The sequence below is a fragment of the Ceratosolen solmsi genome, unplaced genomic scaffold (genome assembly GCF_000503995.2).
Source record: "Ceratosolen solmsi marchali unplaced genomic scaffold, CerSol_1.0 scaffold7, whole genome shotgun sequence".
In the NCBI taxonomy this organism is placed as follows: Eukaryota; Metazoa; Arthropoda; class Insecta; order Hymenoptera; family Agaonidae; genus Ceratosolen; species Ceratosolen solmsi.
In genome coordinates this window covers 1,639,904-1,664,025 of record NW_011948413.1, presented here as the reverse complement: position 1 = coordinate 1,664,025, position 24,122 = coordinate 1,639,904, and the positions used below count along the sequence as shown (strand labels likewise).

General features: G+C 34.1%; 1 protein-coding gene across 1 annotated transcript; it reads right to left on the bottom strand.

Annotated features, from left to right (window-relative positions):
- Positions 1–342: 342 nt before the first annotated feature.
- Positions 343–22,920, bottom strand: LOC105367250 (netrin receptor UNC5C). Its single transcript, XM_011505891.1, has 11 exons — positions 22,603–22,920; positions 17,260–17,667; positions 13,262–13,546; positions 10,696–10,866; positions 9,543–9,572; positions 9,105–9,269; positions 8,290–8,331; positions 7,754–7,891; positions 5,634–6,155; positions 2,494–3,463; positions 343–597 (listed from the first exon to the last, which is right to left on the bottom strand). The coding sequence occupies exons 1-11, from the start codon at positions 22,694–22,696 to the stop codon at positions 426–428; spliced, it is 2,997 nt and encodes a 998-aa protein (XP_011504193.1). The 5' UTR covers positions 22,697–22,920; the 3' UTR covers positions 343–425.
- Positions 22,921–24,122: the final 1,202 nt, after the last annotated feature.

Here is a 24,122-nt window from a genome sequence, read left to right as displayed (position 1 = left end):
CAGTCTCATTAAATATTTACAGGCTCCTCCCGCTCTCTTCCCTCGAAGTTTACTACGGGTTCATTATATTCGATTTTAAAGACGCGCAATAAGGCCATATTTCGTTATTCCGATTGATCATATCCGCTGTTATTGCGGCTTTCTATCCTCCTCCCTCCTTCTTTCACTTCCGTTTGACTCGTTGCAGATTTTATCTTAGGAATAATATGAAAGAATTTACATACGTAGATTGATACGTATCCTCAGATTTATCGAGTAAACTTGCGCCCCACGCTTTTTGGATTATTCGCAGCACACATCCTCTTCCGTCAACTCACTTACATGATACACAACAAGCCTCTATACACACGTGTGTCGGTAGCGCGAACGATGAAACATTAAACAGTGATTATCATCGGCCGCAGACCCGCACTTTTCCAGTAGTTTTAAAGCCAGGGTCCGAGTTGGGCCTCAAGGATAGTCGCAGCGTCGGTCCTTCCCATGACCCTTAAATGATTGAGGAGGTCGGTGACGGCCGTCGGCTCACGATGCCTCGCCTCCCACAAGTCCAAAATGTGCTCCGTCGGACTCGCCTTTGTCGCAAAATAATTGATGTATCTGTGGACACAAGTACATACGCTATTTCTACCTCATTCAATCTTTTTGAATGTCTCTGTTTTCTTCTCACTTCATCGATGTACCTTTCAATCTATTAATCTATTTATCTATATCTTAGTTATCAATGCTATTTTCTATACACGAATATTAAAGAATGATAAACCGATGTAGTTACTTAGTTATATATACAAAGCGAGACAGTTTTAATAATGTATCATCCGGAACATGAAGGATTTTTAACAGATCCTCATCGTCCCAACGTTGGCACGATTACCTATCGTCGTCACTTACAAACGCGCTCTTATATCTAGGATCAAAAGAAGCATTTTATCGACTTGGCTCTTCAATACTGTTGCTAGTCGGTTAGGTTTTACAGGAATTTTGCGATCGAACGCACGAGGTATTGGTTGAAAGTTTTTGGCCTGCGGGCTTCAATGTAATTCCGCCGTACACTAGTATTGGAGAATAAAATACGGTAAAATAACGAACAAACTGCGATAAGCCGGTATTACTTACTCTCAACAATTTCCAATACCAAGTTAAGCAATAAATGTCTGGTAAGATGCAAGCGATCTTACTTTCGTACTAAGTAATGTGCGTAATATTGATTACTATAAGACTCATTTAATTCCTTATTTATCCGGCTGTAGTTAGTTTATGAAGTTGAAGTTTCATTTATAAATTAGTATATACTAGATTTAATCAAGTAATTATAGAAATATAAAAGTATTAAGATTCAATTTTATTAACTTCAAATGAATTTCAAATAGTAGAATAACATTTAGATGTATTAATGAATTTTTAAAAAATGAAGTTTAAGTTAAAGAAAAAAAAATTATATAATGAAAAAATATAGTCTTAATTATTCAAAATATGTAATATGATGAAAAAACTAAATTCTCTTAAGAATAATAATTTTTCGACTTTAAAGTTCTAACTTCTAAGTATTATAACTTCTATCTTCTAAGTATTGTATCTATTTGGTGGAAAATAATTGCATACAATGAAATAGAATGAAATTAATAAATATAATAAATAAATATCTAATTCCGACGCAGTTTGAATAACATATGTGTTCTATATATTTTTCAAATTAAAACGGGCTCGATAAAATAAGAGTATAAATTATATACGAATGATCTATTATCAAGCGATAAGCATAGTATTTTACTAATCATGAAATTTTAATATATTTGTCTGAGAAAATTTCCTTGCATACGTAACCAGTGATAACTTGAATTTTATTTATTTTCATTTGTAATTTGAAAGTTATATTTATTATATTACTAAAATGAATATGTTACTTAAGTTTTAAAAAGTTTTAAGCGCCACATTATTTATATAAGATCTTACCGAAACATATAAAATGATTTAAATATTACCATAAAATTTCCGTTTATAAAATTACATTACGCACTTTACTTAAAATTACAGTTGATATATTCGTAGAGAGTCTATTAAAAGGTATCCACTTGACAATAAATCATTTACGATCCAGCAATATTTGTATTCGTCTATTTAGTTCCGTTATACGAAGCCATATAAATAAGTAGGTAGGCAATTTATGCTTTAAACGAAATAATTGAAGAACCTTGGACGCATAAAGATCACAATAAAACATTGATTAAGGGAAAATAAAACCATGCATTTGAACACGACATTTCTTTTCTCTTTAATGCCGAATCCATTTGAAAGTGTCTAAGTCAACGGCTCAAATAGCACCGGTATGGGTCCACTATTAAAAATGTAACATCACCTGCACCGCGTAAATAATATTAGAATTTGGTCATATAGCGTTACTAGAACGAATATGTAGTCAAACAGATGTAGTAGTTGTTAATAGGAGAAAGAGGCAGCAATTAAAAGTAGGTCGGGGAATGATCTTGAACTGCTTACCTATCAACGCGTAGCATTTGCGCGAGCATTCTCCAGTCATTGCCGAGTGAGTTGGGGGGGTCGAGGCACTGACAGAGTTGCTTCCTGAGGGAGCGTGTAAACCTAAAGGGCCTGAGTGTCTTCGAATCAGCGCTAGAACTCGTAGCTCCATGCGCTGCGATACTGCTGACGACAGTCACCTCACGTAAGGGTCGCGTCACGCTCCCGGATGATATGAGCTGTTTAGAGCCATCGTAGATAATTCGGAAAACCTGGCGCGCCTCCGGCGATGAGCTTTGGCAGATCTGGAGCTTGTAGGTACGAGTGGCGCCGCTGCCGCCGGCTTCGAGCTCGAAGCTTACGTACTTGAGCCCCTCGCGGCCGCTCCATAGCTCCGTAAAACCGAGTTCTCGTCGCTCGGTCGCGGATTTGCTTTGCCACTCGTTACCGACTTCTTCAAGGCTCACTAGTAACGATCCGCCTCGGTCCTCGTAGGGGAGACTTCGCGGTTTATCTAGTACGCAGCCCCGTAGTTGGGCTTCGCGCTCTGCCAGTGCCTTGCCAGCGGCCTTTGTATCCTCAACCGCATAAACCCGGAGGCAGCAGCAGCAGACACCACCACTGCTCTCCTGGCTTGCGTACACTGCAAGGCGCAGACGTTTGCCGGCACTCGTTCCTTCGCAGCTCCGACCCGCAAGAACATATGTACGCAGCTGTTCGGCCACAAGGAAGACTTCCGCATGATCCAATTGCGTGAATAGAGGTGTGTTTATGGTCTCATTGCCGAGAGTCAGTAGCTTCGACCAAACGGGCAATTTCTCTTTGACCGCGTCCTCCGAGGTCTCAAGATTGTCGCAGCACCAAACTTGAAGTTCCCAGCAAGCAGGTGGTTGTAGCATTGCACAGTGCTCGAACTGAACGATCACGGGTTTGGCGAAGGAGGCTGTCGAAGGGCCACACGTTACCACCGCCGAGAGCTGTGTTGTTCCTTCTACAAGGTCATTGATCGCCAACCGAAAATAAGCACAGAAAAGATAGAAATACACAATTAGCATAGGGAAGAATAGTCGCTTACTAGCTTCCCTCCTTCATTGTAAAAGTCAGGTGATAATATGGATATGGAAGGTTTCTGTTAATACCTAATTTAGTTATTAGAGGATACTCAAATGAGATCATATCACTTTTTTTTTAATATGAATATCGAGAGAGATAACGATAGTAGTAAACAGGAGGAAAATTTATAAAACATAAAAGAATGTTGTAAGGTTAAAGTAACATGGTACAAGAAAACTAAACTAATTAAACACTGGAATACAATTTATATAATGCAATTCAACTTAAGATTATAAATATATATAAATTCGCTTACACTTTATCTAATTATTTATAATGCACAATAACTTACTTATTGTAATTCAATCATATTTTATCGATTAGTATCAATATACTTTACTTAATACATTAAAAAAATATTTATTAATATTATTTAATATAGAAGAGAGCCTTATACTAGTGAAAATTATAAGATTATATAAGATTTCATGAACTTAGCTTCTTCTTTTTCAAACAATATTTGTATATATGAATGTTAATTTATCACTAACAAAACATAATAAATGTTAATAATTATGAAAATAATGCCATATTAGGTCAAAATATTTTTAATTTTTATACTGTAACTGCTGCCGTATATATTCAAAGCTTAGCTGACTTATTGAGATAATGATTAACATGTGATTTTATATAAAAAGCATAGAAGAAAAAATAAAATATTTATATCAAATATAATCTATTAAAAGTGAAAGTTCATCTAATTTTATGTAAAACAACTCTAATGTAGTTCATAAGATAATGTTTAAATTAAATATTACAAAATTTAATATATATCAAAAAGATAAAAAGCAAAGACATTAGCTTTAATCATGAAATTTATCTCTCAACAATACATCAAAAATGAATCACTAAGATATTTTCTAATAAATTGAGTAAATGAACTACACATGTACCGAGAAAAGGAGCATAGAAGGAGGTGTCGAGTGATTAAGCTGTTCTAACCAAAACTCGATTATTTGATCTCTGGAAATAAATTATCCCTCCTAATATTTTAATGAAATTGATTTTTACGACGTTACCATGCTAGCGATCAGCACGAACGTCCATGAGATAAAAATCAAAAATTATGTGCGCAGAATATTTTCTGACAAAGGAACCATTGAATATTAATTTCTTAATACGAATTCCGTCGAGTTCGACTCACGTGGCCTTATTAGAAAAAGCAGGACATTTTTTACTGATGTTTGCTTTTCAACGCGGGTGATGAATGCTGCGGTTTGCTTTCTATTAAGCCGCGTGGAAACTAATCAATTTATGTTTCGTATAATTTGCTACGGATAGAAGGAGTGTTTTTTTTCAAAAATTGAATCAGTTCTTGGGAGGTCTGATACGTTATTACGTTATATGCTCATAAATTTTCATAAGTGGAATTTGATTTATTTCTCATCTTACATTCTGTATATCTACACATTGAAATAATATTTAAAATTTCATAAGTAATTTAAACTAGCAGTATTGTGTAGTTAGATAAATATAATATTTTTAATTTAATTTTAATTGTAATCATAATTATTAAATGTTTATATTATTATTTTATTTTATTATTTAATTATTATTTAATTTTCTGATTCAGTGCAAAATACGTTAGTCTGAATGAGTAAGCTAATACATCTAACTAACTTATAATGAATCAATGAATAATTTATTTATTTCGTAAAATCGAAACTTTTACAAAGATTTCATACAATGAAACCATAAAATATATCTGTTATTTAAGAGAAGAAAGCACCATTAAAAATGTTCTCTATCCAATATAGAAGAATTGCGGAGTCAGTACATATTTTGTATTAGCTCGTTAAATTGCAATGAAGGGTGCAATCATTTACTCTATTATGTTTGCTAAAATTCTTGGAAAGCCACTTACCAGAAGACCAGAAGCGCTTCGAACTCCGTCTGCTATGTAAGAAACGCATCGTAATGAGCATAACTGAAGCGATGAATTCATTGGAAATTGATAGGGAGATGTGGAGGCGTGAAAAGCGGAGAATCGCGAAATCCCATCAATGGTCTAAGTGCTAGGTAATGTAAACTACGGAACTGTTACTAACCTGGCAGATGGGGTCGGAATCGATCCTCGTTGAGAACTGCGAGGTGAAGATCGACCCGCGAAGACTTAGGCACCGCACCCTCTGGCACCGACATTGAAATTCCAGAATCGGGGAGGACAAGGAGAGCACCCCGGTTATTGACGTGGGCGCGTGCAAGGTTGCCAACTTCGAGCATCGGCAGCCTGACATTGCCCGTAGCCACGTTATACGTTGACTCTGTGGACGGATACGAACTCGAGAGGCTATCCTCGCTTCCGGACAGCATCTGCTTGTCGCTGCTACAAGATTCCTGGGTCGAAGTGCTCGGCGTTGGTGACATCGTCGAGGGAACGATAGAAGACGACTGTGGGCCTGAGTGCAACGACAGGTGTGGCACGTCATAGTGATGCTCCGAGAGGGATCGCGACATCGAGAGTTTTGGGTCGAAGGGATATTCGTAGCAAGCGGGAACGATCGTCGCCGTCACGTCGGGTTGGAGGCTCAACTTCTTTTCCTGGTCTTGATAGAATTCCGGCTGAAAATCTGTAATGGGAGGACAGGTCCAGCTGCTAATTCTCATTTCTCTTACTCATCCGCCCCTTGTACTTTTGATTATAGACGGGCCGAATTAAACTTTTACAGAGCTCGATTTATTTTCTCCTCTCTCGAGAGGGGGGGGGGTAACTTTTCAATAATAATATTGTATTAAATTGATTTTTGTGACTACATTTTTAAACATTTTTATATGAAATCATTATTAAAGCTCAGATAATTAAGCAATAAAGCAATAATAAAGCAATAATAATTTTAGAAAAATAAAAAATATTCCTATAAAAAAAATTTTTTATTTAAAACTTTGAAACAATCGAATAAGAGTTATATTACAGTAGACGAATTTTTTGTAATTTACTTTGTGAACTCAATACATTTGTCTTTTAGGCATTTCTGCAACCTGCAGGATATTTTATCATTTTTCGATAATTCTTCGTGTACAAACACAAACATAAAAAGAAAATAAACTTTTTGACACAACTCTATTTATGTGCACATCCAATTTTGTAATATGAATCAGCAAATCATTCTACAGCAAATAGCTTTATCTCCATCGCGGGTTATGGCTTCCAATTACGAAATTTTCAGCTCCTACATGTGTATCGGGCCAATCTCCCCACATGCAATCAAATCAAAGACGATCTTTCGCGTTATGACATTTCCTTCATCCACTTAATGTTATTCTCTGCTTTTGTTGTTCTTTGCTCGAATTTTATAGCTTTTACCATGCCTTATTTTTGCTTTAACATATATTTATATCCTACATCAAAACTATAATAAGATTTAATACTGAGAAATAGGCAATAACTATTTATGTGCAGCATAATGAGTATGACTATTTACTATTCCAAAAAAAATATTTATTTACTATTCCAAATTTCAATAGTATAATGGTATAAAAGCACCTTAAGTGAAGCTAAAAAGACAAAATCTTTTTATATGAAAATTAATTGAAATTTTTTAATTGTTAAGTTATTTCCATCAATTAATTCTAATAATTTAGTGATTGAAATAATGATACTATAAATGTCATTTTCCTTAACATTGAATTATTTTGTCGTATAATCTTTACGGAGCATGTTATTTACGAGGATTAACGATATTATTGATAGAGAAATATTAATAGAGAATTAATTATTCACTCAAAATACTGTTGATGAAATAAATTTTTTTACAATACTACAGCAAATAAAATCTCTAAACGTAAGATTTAAAGGCCACTTGAAGAAAAAGACAATTAAATATATGCATAAGAGGAGTATAATAGATCATACGCTAACTTATATTCGGTACAACTTTTATGGAAAAATTCGCGACACTGATTTGTGCTACTCCAAAATAGGAAATTATAGCGTTGTGCATGTTTCCCATCTTTTGGCAATTTTTATTAATGCGACTAGCAGTCAAAGCTGTCTATGCGGACGAGCTTATGATTTTCAACTTAGGATATCCCCGCTACTTAGCTCTCAACGTAAGTCTCGTCATTTATAGTCCTTACACTTCATACATCATCGATCGACGCTTCACAAATAAATATGCTCGGTAAATCGAATTCCGCGTGACATTTCGCTCACGGTGAAATGACTTACCGCTTCGGGCCATGGAATAGAGCGAGTGGTCGCGACCCTTGCGTTGTACGAGTCTCGCCAGGAAGAAGCCCAGGCCTCCGATCACAACGCAGGCGACCGTCAGACCTACGTAAAGTGCAACGTCCATTTGCTGGCTCGCTGTAACAGACAACGGTCACAAGTGTTGTATGGACGCGCCAGTCAAGAGATAAATGACGGATCCTTCGTAGTAATGAAGCCAATAAAAGCTACAGCGGAAGTCGTAAAATACGCGGTTCTCTCTCTCTCTCTCTCTCTCTCTCTCTCTCTCTGTCTCTCTGTGTGTCTGTCTGTCTGTCTATCTCTCTTTCTCGTTTATTTATTTACTTACACGTACTCACTTCGTCTAGCAGTTCGCATAAGAACAATATTGTAACGATGGAAGAATGATTAAATTTCTTACATGGGTGATGCGCGCGTGTATGTGGGAAAGAATGGTCATGGGAAGGAAGAAGGACGGTATAATAAGTGGTTTCCGAAGAAGTAAAAATTGCCTGATGATTTGAAAGTACACTTACCCTCTTCGGCTAAGTGGGTTCCTCCGATTTTAGTGCTGTCTACTGAAAAATGCAGAATTTTTTCCCATGAAGATATGCATACGTGCGTGCATTAATATACATAGTATATATATATATATCATATTTATGCGGCTTGTAAATGGTATAATGAACAAGGAACTTCATAATATAAATAGGCAATTCTCTTGACTGCGCGCATACATGAGGCGCACAAGAGTTTCCACGAAAAAAATTATTTTCTATTTATGTTGTAGCCAAGAAATATTTATCTATAAAATATCAATTTTTTGGGGGGTAAATTTAGGCATGCACGAGAAAGTCAATAAAGCCTGATTTACTATGTAATACACTTAACCAATGTAAAACGATTCTCTGCGTCTCGATTAAGAAAACACTGAATAAGGCTACATTAATATTATATGGCTTGCAGTCGAATAAATAAATAAAACTAATTAAAATCATCATTTAATTCAGATATGCTTTAGTTCAATTAAAATATCCTTAGACTCGACGATGAAAGAAGCACTACGATTTTTCTAGTGTAAAAATTGAAACTCTCATTTATAAAAAAAAAAGATAGTAAATTAGCGAACCAAGTTTAAGGTAACCGGCATTTAAAAGTCTATCGAAGATTTTCAGACGCATAGGAAAACTTATCTCTACGACAAAGTTTTCGAGCTTCCCACGAGTAAACTGCCAAAGCAAGCAAAGCATTCGGTTAAGAGTGACGATAAAAGTCTCCCGTCTTATCTCGTCTCGGCTGTTAAATGGAACCGCGTAGGAGGCACTGTCGGTTATAATGAAAGTACGCTGACCATTGCACATGCCGCCGGTGCAATTAACCACGGTGACGTCCTTCCCTTGACAAGGTCGACCTCCTTGACTTGGCGCTGGATCATCGCATCTCCTCCGCCGACTGTGGGTGCAGTCACTACCGCATACCGACCACGCGGACCACCTGGACCAGCCACCGTCCACTGCTGCAACCAATCCCGACTCACGCGTTACCATCTTCTTCTCTTTATTTTTTAGGGAAGTATTGTTTATTGGTCGACGAGAAAAGCGGGAAAACTCGTTACTTTGTAGTGACATGCGTACATGCAATAAATATAAACTAATGGCTACGTCTAAAAGGAAGCAGGGAGAAAAAAAGAAAATTGTATGTAGGTGAAACAGACGACGGAATTTTGCATTTTTGTTTTTTACTAGGTATAGTAATAATACATTCAACTCAGTGAACAAAGATCACTCACCAATTGTGTTAGAGAACATTTCCATCTCCTCTGTTATTGCGAAAGCGTGCATGATAAATGGCATTGCGGACTTATTTACTGTTGGTTATATAGTGTGAGTACTATGTAAGTATCATCATATGCATACATTTCTAAATATAACCTGCGTATTGTCGTTGTATTGAATTGAAGCTGTTATATACTTTTTTTTTAATTTATAATGCATTACGAATTATCATTACGTATACGTATATTGATAGATATAAATGCCGATTAGATATAAATATATTGTTCGTTATTTTCTATAATGATACTTGTTTACATTGTAAGACTTATGCGTAGTAGCGCAAAAAATTTTTACTTCGATCAATTTTCAGTATTACAAATGCAACGTTCATAAGCTTTCCAAGTTACTTATTATTCAACTTTCGTATATTTACTAAATAAACTGACATTGAGAATTACAAGCTAAAGGTACTCGCATAGTATTTTGTACTATCACCTACAGCATGTAGATCGATAGAATAATAAATTAGTCTATAAAATTTTTAATTCTACTAAAAAGTTTATAACGAAGTAAGTGGCCTCCTGTAGTTAACATAATAAGACATCAAATATCATTAAATAATTTAATGATAACGTACGTCGCTTTATTAGATAAAAGAAAAACAAAAAAATATGTATTCATAACAATAGTAATTTGAAATCAAATATAATGAAAAAATCTGCACGGTGCACAGTATCTCCAATCAGTGAAGAAGAAAAAGTTAAGAAGATGAACGTAAAAGCTTATAAACTATCAACAATTTTTAAAACGTTGCGCGACTAAAGCCACTCGTCGTCAGTTTGTCTAGCTTTCAATACCCGAAGCATCTACTTTATTCGTTATTCAACAAGCCCGTCTCTTTCTTTCTCTCTCTCTCTCTCTCTCTCTCTCTCTCTCTCTCTCTCTCAATCGCATAGTGCGTTATTTCTCTTTTTCGCACTGCGCTCATTCTCTGATCTTGAACACCTTCGAAAAAACGATACTAGATCGCGGGAAAGCACATCAAGCGTAACGAGAGAAACGAAGGAAGTGAAAGAGACGTCGGTCGGTCGGGACGAAATGTAATGAGAAATAGAGAGAGAGAAAAAGGAAGAGAAAGACAGAGGTAAAGAGACGGTAGCAACTCACCCGGTTGACAGTTGGTATTGCAGTCGTTTTTCTGTTGCGCCGGCCCGAGACAGGGCTGTCCGCCATTCATCGGCGCCGGGTTCGTGCAGGTCCGCGTTCTCTTTTGTCCGCCTTTGGCGCAACGTGTGTGACACTCGGACCAGGCCGACCAGGACGACCAGCCTCCATTAACTGTAAAGAACGCACACACACAGACCCGTCACTCCTCGTATGCCGTTAAGGCGCGCACGCGTATACACATACAAAAATGGTCGACCCTGCACATACACGAAACGTCCGTTTGGAATGTTTTCATTGAGCAAGAATTGAACTGAGGTGGGGTAAATTACAGCCGCTGAATTTCGGATCGCATCTTATGGGCTTCTCTGATTTGCGTGTTGTCGGGTCGTTTCCATTGTTTGTATTGATTTGGGTTTACATTTAAATGTATTATAACGTTCTTTTAGTCCTGGGTTGCTTTTTGTTACTTGTTGTTTTCAAATCATCAATGTTTATTTTTTATCAATGCATGAGGCCTAATAAACGCTGTGCTATAATTATACTATATTTATATTATCTTTAACATAAGTGTATTGCACTTATATTAAATTATATAGCAATTAAATAGTATGTTCAATAGTTATAGTAGCCATCTCGATAATCAATTCATTTATTTGTATACATGCACATTATTAATATTAGAGGAGTACTACCAGACTGTAATTATTTCAAATTAACGACAAAGAATTAAGGCTCTTATTATTCTACTATAAATACTGATGTTAAAAATTTCATTATGTATGCTATAAATTATAACGAAGTTTATGACTTCTCTTATAAAAGTAAATAAAATTAAAAATCTTGTCATTTCAGTAAAATTTTACTGTACAATAATCTTCTTATCTCACTGCAATTCTAAAATATATATTTTATTCCTTATATTCCCAGTGGTACGTACAGAAAAAATCCCAACCAAAAACGTCATGCCTTCGTTCAAATTTTTCGGTAGACGGTAGACTATTATACTGAAGAGACTCATTTAAGTTTACAGAGAAATCTTAAAATAATAAATTTATTTAAAAATATATTTTTAAATTCATATAAAAAGATTATGCAGTACAGGAAGGAGAAAATTTCAATCAAAATAAGATTATTAAGTATAAAACTGTTCTTATAAATGGAAAGCCTTTCTTTCATTGTCAAACTACATTTTTTTATAGGAATGGAGAGATTCGTACAGTAAATCGAACTTGAAAAATATTTCTTACAAAAAACGTGCATTCTATGAAATAACCTATACAAGCGAACATTCAAAAGTGATTCAATATCTAATCTAACAAAAAGTCACCATTTATACACTCATATAAAATAACTACACATTTTTTTCAATGGACATTTTTTCTCTTAAATCGTAATTCGATCTCGGTATACTGCATCGATCATCTCGGGTGACACTTCTCACTGTAAGAAAACTCTACCCCGCCCGCACTAGTATAAACACTTTTTTTCTGTAAGATGCGAAAGTCGATCCAAATCTGACGACGGCATCACTCTCATATTGCGCCTGAATCAACTTAATAAGAACGAATGCCGTCTAACATAATCGACCAACTTTAAAATAACTGTAAGGAGGCGAATTTGAACACTTCATTCAAGAAAATCACTTTCCGGAGTTTGATACGACTTAAAATGATTTAATTGTATTAATAATTCAATCAATTGTTACATTCTGCATATATCTATTTCATCTTGATTTCTTTTGTTGATTTATTTTGATATTAAATTGTTTTTCAGACTTAATTTATTTTTAATTTATTTTTATAATCAAAACAAATATTGTACCTTAATTGATAATAATTAGATATTACTAACAATCCATAATGTTTGGTTATTGATACTTCATAGGGCAAAATATATTATGCTTCCGTGTATTTATTGGTAGTAAATTATCTTTTTTTAACTAAATTTACAAATTTTACTTTTGTATCTGTGAAGACTGTTACTAAACTCGATCGTTCATTTTTGTTACAAAAGTAATTTTCTCCTTACAATATATTAATCATCTCATTGTAAATGTGTAAACGTTCAGTATAAATAGTTCCGCACGCTCGACTAAAAAATGATAAATATGATGATAAAAGAAAACTGGTTCTGAGCGAGCGATTTGCCAACTAGAAATAAATCACTTTCTTGATGCCAAAATACCATATATGGAAGTTAAGACAAAAAATAATTTTTAAATAACATCTTGATATTCTGTGCCCAGCATAACTTCAACTTCCACTCCGTTTAAACTTTAATCTCCGAATAACATTTATCTCATTTATGCAAATATCCACGCTCAAGTTCATGTGAAAATTCAAAATATAAGACCGACTCCTGGATAAAAGTCCAGATGCTCCTTCTAATCGCGTCGTCTCTATCTGAAGATGAATATGGAAAATAAGAGGAGCCACCGCGAGCGCTTTTCCAAAATTCAATGGCGCAAAATTACTAGAATCGTTGCGGACAAACTCCCGAAATGCGCCACGTTAAAAAGCTCCCACGCCTGTGGACATAATGTCCTGTTGCCGGGAGGTAGACCTACCGTAGACGGTGATCCTGGCAGGCTCGCTTAACCTCTTGGCGGCGATATTCTCCGCAACACAGGTATAATTCGCCTGATGATCAAGACTCGCCTGGCCGACCAGCAGATGGCCCTCGCTCGATACGAGGAGTGTGTCCGTAGACTCAGCGCCGAGATTTACGCCGTTCCTCATCCAGTATACTCGGGGCGGCGGCAGACCTATCGGTGGCAGGCATCGTAGCTGCATACCCTGGCCGGCCTCGACCGACACCGAGTAAGGCGGCGATTCGAATTGTTTCTTCAAAACTGTTGAAGGGAAAGATGCTATTAGTTAGGGAACCGATAGGAAAAAAGCCGAAGGATCGAGATCGAATAGCGCGATTGTGGAAAAAAGACGTTATGGTTCCTTCTCTTTCCACAACCTCTTCTTTTTTCGGTTTGTGGGGTAGACCATGGGAGGGAGAGAAAAATGAAGTTCGAACGGGAACTGGGGAATTTCGTATTGCCGGGACGTACGTATTTTGCGAAAGAATTATTTAAGAGGAGAGGAAATTGAGTCAGCGGCATCTGGATATGTTTCACAGGGAAAATGTCGTCGACGGTATTATTTGGAAATTCTTTCCTTTTGAATTTGGTACTTCCAGCTTCTACTACTACATTTATCGGGTGTTGTATCTTAAATATAGCATCCTTCGATACAATCATATCTAATTCTAGATTAATAAATAATATCACCTGCAAATTGCAACACGCGTAATGCTTTCTGAAAAATGATATACATTGTTATTGCATCGACTCTGTTTTATGGAATACACAGTACACAGCAGGTTCATTTATAATTACATAAATGCATTCTGAAATAAAGCTACAGTTTCAAATTGTTTCTTCAGATCTGGATAAGGCAATGCATGCGTGTGCGTGCAGTGTACACATACCCTAAAAGATTACCAATATTGAAAAGTAAATCAGATAATCTCTGTGCACTCAATATTCCGCGAACGTTTGTTCTCTACGAACATCGCTATAGATGTACACATAGAAAAGAGAGTCGATTTTGTTACGGCGAAAAATTACTCTTGAGAAAACTAGATGACAGACTATGACCAGATGTGCGCTTGATTTCTCAAGAGCTTCCCAATGAAGTACACGGTAAAACTCTAAGCTCTGCGCAAACTTATTTCTCTCCTATCTCACTCTCTCTCTCACTCTTTCTCTCTCTCTCTCTCTCTCTCTCTAATTTTTCTCTCTTTCTCTCTTTCACTTTTTTACTCTCACCCCCTTTCTTTATTGTCCTTTGTCTCATTTCACCGTACTGCGAAAAACTTATTATCGTAGATATTTTTTTTCACACGTTAAACTCGAGAAAGAATATAAAGTACAAAAGGATAATACTACAAAAGTTATAAATGAGATAACGTTAAGTTACATAATATCTGTTATACTGAGATTTTAATCTTCATTAGATAATGTAAGTGAAATTTAATATTACTTTTAAAAACAAGTAGAAACTTGGAAAAAATATTTAACTTATAAAAAATAAACGAATAATGTGCTTAAATTATATTTTATTATAATTTATGATATAAAAATACATACATATATATAATTTTTAATACAGTTACATATGATTTAATTAAATATCAAATTATATTGCACATAAAAGCAAACAGATATCTACCCTTTGACTTCATGCATTAGTCTCTAAAAGTTTTATCCCTTTAATGCCTTTAATCTTTTGTAGTCTGGTCTGTTATGGCTGGTAGATAAGTAATTGATAAGAGAACTGCTGGCATGTGTCAAACAAGTCAACTTTATGCACTTATATTTTCCTGTGGTTGAAAAAATGTATCTTTTTGAATCAAATATTATATATATAAAATAACATAACATTTTAGATCGTAAAAATCATAATAATCATTAGCTAAAAAGATTTTTAAAATAGACAATGAATAATAATAAAAAAATACGTATTCTTAACATAAAAAATATTTTAAATAACGCAACGGAATAATCATAAAAATAACTCTTAAATATATCCAAAGAAAACAAGAGAACAAGCACATTTGCAGAAATTAACGTGATAAAATTATGCAAATGGTATTACTGTACGACGACTTCATATATCATGTCATCTAATTTTAAGCACTTTTATTGTTTTTATGGAAATATTTTATCATTGATATACCAATGAACAGAGATACCGCACGATACTATAGTGAATAATGCGACTATTGTTCTACTCGTAATAAGCGACTTTAGGTACAGCCATTGGAAAACTACTGTAAACGCCAGCTCGTTCATAAAAATAGAATGAGTTTGTCCACTCGTACACAGAAAATTTAATTGACAAATAAATAAATCAAAAGATACTTTTCACTACTCACTTTTAGTTAAATGGTGAAGCTGCGCTGAGTTGCCAACCATATGTAATATTAAAACCACGTATCCATAAAGAGCGATTGTATGTACGTGAAAGACGATCGAATTAACTAAAATTATACTCGACTAGTGAATTATTATACTTATGCAATTCTTCTACATATATATCAACTTAATTTAAATATGGAATTTTAAATATTTTATAGTCGCCTAAAAGTAACACACCACATGAACATCGGCAGATGTTTGAACATTCTTGACACATTTAAAAATATCGCTCGGCAATACTCAGGTTCAGATTGTATCCCGCCGTAAAGAAATTTAAGTTAAATTTGAGAACTCCCCCTACTCCTCTCTGTACACAAAAGTCTCAAGTTTAACCGCTAAAATAACATTATTCACATCAAAATAAAATCCAATGTATTTCGGCAAAGGAGACCGCAGTTAAAATACTCTGGTTACAGCCGCGCAAACTACCACTCGGTCGCTCATTCAAGAAAGACAACTCAACAAACATGCCTTTATTTTACTTGGCATCGTTCTCGTGTTCCGTACATCGTACCTGTACGCATAATTTCTCTAGGTCTCTAGTATTCTGATTTTAACAGTCATCGCGCTCGTTTAATTATTCGGCAAACACTCGCAATATTTACATGCTTATTAGAAGGGCGAGGCAATTAATTATGTTGCGCGAATAATTTATAGAGTTGTAGAACAGTTCCAGATAAATCATGAATAAATATCGGCAGATATTTAAAATAAACAGAAATAAAGTTTAAATACTCTGTGTCATACAAGTTATTAATGGTAATCCATGCATAAAAATATATATATATATATATATATATATATATATATATATATTTTCCATTTCATATTACTACATCCAATCGATACATTAACGTACTACAAATTTAGAGTTACTTTAAAAGGAATGTAGCCATATCTAGATTATGTAACAAAATATGTATTCTGTTATAATATATGTCAACGCATATTAAATTCAAAATAATTTAAATTAACTATCTTTTCCTTGAAAATTATGAATTTCAGTAATAAATTTATCTAACTTTACAATTTAATGCTCATAGTTTTGAAATATTTTTTTCAGACACGAATGTTTGAAATCTTTTTCTAAAATCTAAAGTAACTGTAAGCATATTTATAAAAATATATATGTACTTCTACTTATTTATTTTCAAGATCATTAACGTATTATAAAGGTATATAACACGCACATGCCTATGAATCACACTAGTATGCAAAAATAACGTGCGTGAACCTTTATAAATTGTGTAAACTAATGGAACCAAAGCAAGATATCGATCAGCCTCCTGGCTATTTAACGTACGACTAATTTTTCTATAAAGATATACGCAAGATATATTCTCACAAATTTATCATGCAAGGACACGCGCATTAACCTTTACTGATACAGTCGTAAAGACGTCATAATGTGAACTTGTTTTCAGGTCAATTTTATCTTACCGCAACCACAGCGGGATTTTGTATTAATTGGCAACTCGTTTCTTCGCGCAAGAGCAATATCTCAAAGACGCCGCCAAAATTCAGGCGATTAAGGGAATATTTCTACTTACGAACGTTGGCAAGGAACAGAATATGCCCAGGTTGGTACTCACAAGCGACGTCAATGGTTGCCGACTGACTGTTGATCTGTCCGGAGCCCGACCACGCAATGCATTCGCACTTGAATTTATCCTTACTGAAGTATTCCTCAATTTGATTGCGCGTGATGTTGAGTTCGCTTTCGATGATCCGCGTGCCTGTGTGCGGATCCACGAAATCCTGTTGGAAGTGATCCTTTATTCGTTGGCCATTGCACCGAAAATAGACCTGGAGAGCGTGGGCAGCCTTGCAGTGAAGCGTCGCTGGCGTCTTCTTTACCACGTACGAGCTCACGGGCTCAGCTAAGAATACCGGCAGATTACCTCCGGAAAGCTCTGGGTCGCTGGCTATCGTTGCTGAAGGCACGTCATCGTCCTCAAGAGCATACGCCTCCTCATCCTCGGAGCCAACATCCTCGCTTACTGAAACAAATAAGTAATGCATTTTCAAATAAACCTTTATTTTATAAAATTATTTCCGAATTTCCGAATTTGAAGAAAATTTTCGTAAAATAGTAGAGATTTCATCTTTATAAATTTTTTGTAAATTAGAATCGATATTCATGGATTCGATTATATAAATACACGTATTAATTTAATGCTGTTTTTTTATTACTATAAGATAGGAAGCTTTTATTATACTTTATTTATAAAAGTAAGATATCATGTGTAGATTATAAAAATAAGATAATACATCATAAATCTATGTATCAGTTGATTTGATTATTTATATTAAAGGACGATAATAAATATTCACAAATTTTTTTTGCAACCTTCACATATAATACTATTTATAAAGATTGACATCGTGTAAGATAGATAAATTATTCCTATTTTATACGTCTCAAGGATTTATTATTTTTAGTTTAATAGAAATTTTATTGCACATTACTGCATGTATGTCGTATATAGTCAAAACCGAAACTTACATTTTAAATAAGAAAACTCTTTTTAAATCAAATAAGAATTTTAAAATTAAATTTTAAAGTAATCATTTCTGCTATTTCCTTCCTTTTTAAAAAGATAATCTATTTCAATTCCTTCTTAATACCATAATTAAATTGGAATTATATTATTTTTGTTTACATTATTAAAGTATTAACTTTAATGCCAATTGTATGAAAATTTATATAGCAATATATACGTTTGAAACATCGTGTTACAATAAAATAAACTAATTTAAATATTATTAAAGTAATATACTTTGATCATTTTATGTGTAAAAGTATTTTCTACGTTCATTAGTAAAGCAATGAACTCATTTGAATGCAAATGTAATTAGAACTTTGATTTTTATTCATTTAAGTTTTCTACACAAACAGTTTCTTAACTTTTTACGATAAATATTAGCGAAAATAAAATTTTCATTTTAGACTATACTCACTCTGATATGACAATTCTATATTAAAAAAATAATTTTTTTTATTTTGATTCTGAGAATATACAATATTCAATAAAAACGTTCAATAAAAAATTTTCTTTTAAAAATAAAATTGCTACATTTATATGTAAAAGACACGCCTGCATACACATTCATGAATATACGCCACGCAGAATACAAACACTCGTCCAAAAAATATATTCCTACTATACGTGAGTATTTCACGGTCATCAAATTAAATAAAACTGTCGATTAAATTGTGATCAATGTGATGTATATATACGTTGTTACAAGCACTATAACTAAGCAAAAAAAAGTATTAGGTACGAAGCATAAGAAAAGCCAATGCAAATACAGTAAGGCTAACGAAACGTAAGACGGCCGTTGTGGCATTCCACCCCGCCTACGTTTTACACGCGACAGCCCAACAGAAAAATAAAGAGCCTCGCGTTATTTAATGTCTTTGCCAAGGGCTGCTATTATCACAGTTCCATAGCTGGGCATTCTACATGGAGTCATTACGCGATATTCAACACCCCCGTTGATGTTACCACTTCCAGACAAGCGTCAGTATCTATCTTTGCAAATACGAGCCGCGACCGGAGCTACTTCTTTCGGTACGTGAGTGAAAAAAAATTATATAGAAAGTGAGGAAGAGTGAATAATAAGATAGTTTGAATATGAGAATGAGAGAGAGAGAGAGAGAGAGAGAGAGAGAGAGAGAAGACTGGCATGCATGGGAATTATTTTCCAAGCTTTCTTTTGATAAAGGCGCGCACACTTAGACAATTATCATTTTACTTTTTTCGGTGTATGAAAGGTACTTTGGAATTAACTTGTTCATATAGTACTTTGAAACGGAATGTGGAAGCGAGAGGACATTTCTTGCTTTATTGTTATATAACGATGGCGATTTGCGTAACTCATCAAGAAGGAAAAAAATTGAAAATATTCTCGTTGGTGGTATACATGGTGAGGTTATATATGATATATGGTTATACTCTTAATAGGATGTTTATTTACTCATATTTCTTGATTTCACGAGAGTATTTAAATAATTGTTCAAATTATGTGAAAAAAAGATTTTCTAAATGTATAATTAAATTTTATAGGCAACGCCGTTTAAATTTTTTTTAATTAATTATTACTGGTAATTGTTTAAGAAGACCTTATTGAAGAATATTCCTTTTGACATGATAAAAGCTTGATTATCAATTCTAAATTTCAATTAACGATGCAATTAATGATTGCTTACGCTTTGAGTATGCGTACCACTAAGATAGCAAATTGAATATTTAAAATTAATAATTTCATCGATGCGAAAAGTTGATCATAGAGAAGTAGAAAAATACATGTTATTAAAGCTTGGAAATTATCCTTCATTAGATTCATATATTCATTTCAAAGAAAAGAGACTGAATTATACTTTTTCCTATTGAGCTTATACTTTAAGCAACAAAATCGTCCTATTACATTCATTGATTCAAATTAAACCAATTGAGAATATGCATCCGAATCAATTAGAATCAATTGAAATCATCATTTATTTTTAAGAAGACATTCACCAACAATTTTAATGGCAATTATAAAATGAAAAAGGGACGCCGACATAGTGTGTCTATAAATGAAATAAATATAGTTGCTGCGTCATTCAAACACATATTTAATACACTTCATTATCCGTAAGAGTACTGAAAATTTGGAAATCCGGTAATATTCGTAGTTTTTTGAGCGAATAAAAACGGTATAAAAATATACATTCCTTAAAAATTTCTACGGTTTAGACATGTGAGTTGAAGAAAGCCTAAAATATACTGCCGTGATTTCACAATACTTCAAATGTCCGGAAGACTTGATTAATAATAATCACATTGTACTACGCAATGCAAATCAATTTTGCATCATAAAACGGAAGTGTTCTCTAAATTGTACGTAATTCCATACAATTATTCTGTAGTTGAAATCTCGAATCATATTGCTACGTACTACGAAGATATTATATAAAGACATTATAGTTAAGTTTTACACCTTGTTCGTGCTATTTGATATAATGAGAAAAATTGTAAGAAATGTAAAAATAAAGGAAATTCGTCGCTTGTATGATTCTGCATTTGACGTGGAAAAGGAATGCAAAGAAACAAAGCCTTACAACTATAGGAAACATAGTTGCTTTTTCAGTTTCTTCCGACAATAATTATCTCTTCAGCTAGCGAGCCACAGAGGAGAAGCAATCTGACGTCGGTGTGAGGGCGGAGACGGAGGCGGAGGCGACCGCTTCTCGAATCGATAAATTATTAGCGCTGGAATGAGAGATTTCGAATCCTGCTGACCCTAAAGAAGTGGGAGAAAAAAAGTCGGCTTGTCCGCACGCGAATGCTGCCGGAGATTATTACGCAATATGTTATGAATACCGATCTTGATTGATACTCCATAACCTCATCAACTCTGACCTTATGCGCAGTGCTTCATTAGCACATTCACGCTACGAGAATGAAAGAAACAGAGAAATAATATAGGCCATGAGTGTATCTGAGCAACTGTATATTACTATCCGATAACGTAAAATTATCTTCGAGATGAATTCGCTCGCATGTAGATACACCGAGAATGTATTCTTCAATTTAAGCTCTGATTAAGAAAACAAGGCACGAATGGAAGATACTCGTTTTTTATTAGATATGGATTTCTTAATTTATATGATATGATAGAAACATGCGATTTTTTGAATTGTAAGATAGATGAATTATCTTTTTGATCAAGAAATTTCGATGATAATTTGTATGAAAGTTTTACATAAATGGATTCATAATTTTAAGCGTTTCGTGTCTGCAAACATTTGAAATGTCGAATTAATAGTTGTTAATTGACAACATACATACAAAATAACTCTACGATACAATCATTTTTGTGCAAAGCATCTCATTTTATACATAAAATAGGTATGAAAATCCCTTTTTCATAAAAAGATTCGAGCTTGGCAAAGTCATCGATACTCGAATAAAAATATATAATAAGTTTCTGACTGATAGATTTAATAAGAAATGCAGTTCTGGAACAGTTTCATTCATGTTATAGTAATTCATAAAATGGAACTAAACTTTGAATTACGGATTTTTTATATTTTTACTATCATATCGCTTATAAGTCAATCCAGTTTGAAACATGACATTGATCATCAATATGAGGATAAATCAAGCAAATTGGTCTACTTTGATTCAACGTTGTACATGTTACAGATATATGCATAAGTTATATTATATCTTAAATAGCATATTATATAATACAGAATATACTTTTTGTATTTTTTTGCTATCATATTTTAACATTGATAAAAAACGTTATAATTCAAAGTTACATTCGTCCATTAAACCGAATCTGTCGAAAAATTCAATGCCAATTGTTGAAGACTTTAACCGCGACATTGAAACTATTTTCATCAGTTTCACCGATTCATTTAAAAAGAATGGAAACAGTCTTGCCAGTACATGCTATCGATCCCCGAATTCACATAGTATTCCAAAATACAAACTCAAATTCACAATATTGCGCTATTGCAAAAGTATCGGTTCCTGGTATTTGACAATACACTCCCCTGCTCTTGCCGAAAAAAATTTGATACGCACTTGAAATACTCCCGCGTGCAACTCATACATGCTTCGTTGATTTATAATGTAGAACGACTCGTTGATTTGACATGGGCGGTCTTATGTAGAAAATCGTACATACCTACGTAGAAAATCATCATGTGGCGCGTAAGCATGTATAAAGAGCCTGCATAGAGTGCGTTATATAGAAGAAAAAAACAAGGGGAAAATAACGCCGTATACATATAACGGTGCGCATTCATCGTGAATTCATTAGCGATTCATCAGCCCCACGCGAACATTACGTAGATATGCGTGTGGATCCCTAAATCGATATTTTATACAGGCAATAGCGGCTAGAATAAATGAGAGTACAGAAATTGAAAGGCTCACCTTCGTCAGATGTGAATGAATAGACCGGGTTTGAGGACAGCACGATGGCCAGGTACAGCACGAGGAGTAACCAGCAACAAGATCTCGGCCTCATTTCGATTGCTTTCTCTCATTTCTTCATCTCGTTGTTTAATGTGTACACCAGCCGCCCTTCGCGCGCGCGTATGTGCGTGCTTGCGTGTGTGCGTGTGTGCGTGCGTGCGTGCCTGTCTATATGTTTATGTGAAAATGAGCACGGGTCGCGATAATTGAAAGGCTTCCACCGGTGCTGGCGGTAACTCCGTTGTTATAATATTTCTTGATTACTTACGACCTCCAGTACCCTGCAACAAGTCATAATGCATACACATGCGTCATTACAGTCTCTACATGAGGCATAACTTCCTTAACCTTATAATTAGCGAAGAAATTGTGGGCAGATTCTAATTCTCTCTCAAGCGATAATTGGATCGATATGTACAGTTGTTCTTTATTGAATCTGGATAAATTGCATTTAATAATTGATGGCAAAATCTGGAATCGTCATGTGAATTGCTATTTTTTTCAAATTTATAATTGAACGAAAATAAGAAAAAATTCTACCATTACACATTAACAATTGAGTATAAATTGCTGTTCGATGATTCGTGTGTATAACCTTATTGCACTGCCTCGGTCTGAGCAACTGCGAATCACTGCACAGACGTGCTGATTCACTTTTACAAGTGCTTTAAATAAGTAAAAAGGAATGAGCTTTTACGTCGAAGAATTTTCTAGTGGCTGTTGAGCAATTACGTATGTACGATTCAAAGAATTCATTCATAATTGCTCGACACAAAAGCAATTGAAATTATTACGCTTCATTTATTAGGGCGCTCTTTTGCTTTTATTATGCAAAACACTCCATTTAACGCAATTATTTAAAATTAATACCCATTCCCATAAAATTTAGAAATATTTTTCCTCAAATTATAATGAAAAGTCCATCCGCATATAGCCCGCGGCGGATCAAGTATATTGAAAGTTAATTTACAAACAACTCTTTTATATTACTTTAAATCAGCCTTTTGTTTATCAATATATAATACCAATTAATCAAAAATATTTTTATTTAGATTATACGTATGAATACCTCTAATTACTTGTTGTTATTTATCGTGAATGATTTCAGGGTCTTTTCGATTGAAATCTAATCATTATCTTATTTTACGCGCATACATATATTATAAAATGAAAAGTTACAAGTGCAATCTTGAATAGAAATATATTTGTATATACAAATTTAATTGTGATATTTCATATATATAAATTGTTATATAACGTAGTTATTTAGAAATCAATTCAAGAATTGAAAATGAATCGTGCTTTGTTTTATTTATTTATAATATCTTATAATAAAAATTTCAGAGACGTTTAGCTATTATATTAAATTAATTTCTTTCAAAGATTTTTAATCGTATTTTTAACAATTTATATATTGTTTTCATTCATATGATATATTATAAAATAAATCTTTCGACAAATTATTACAAATATTTAAT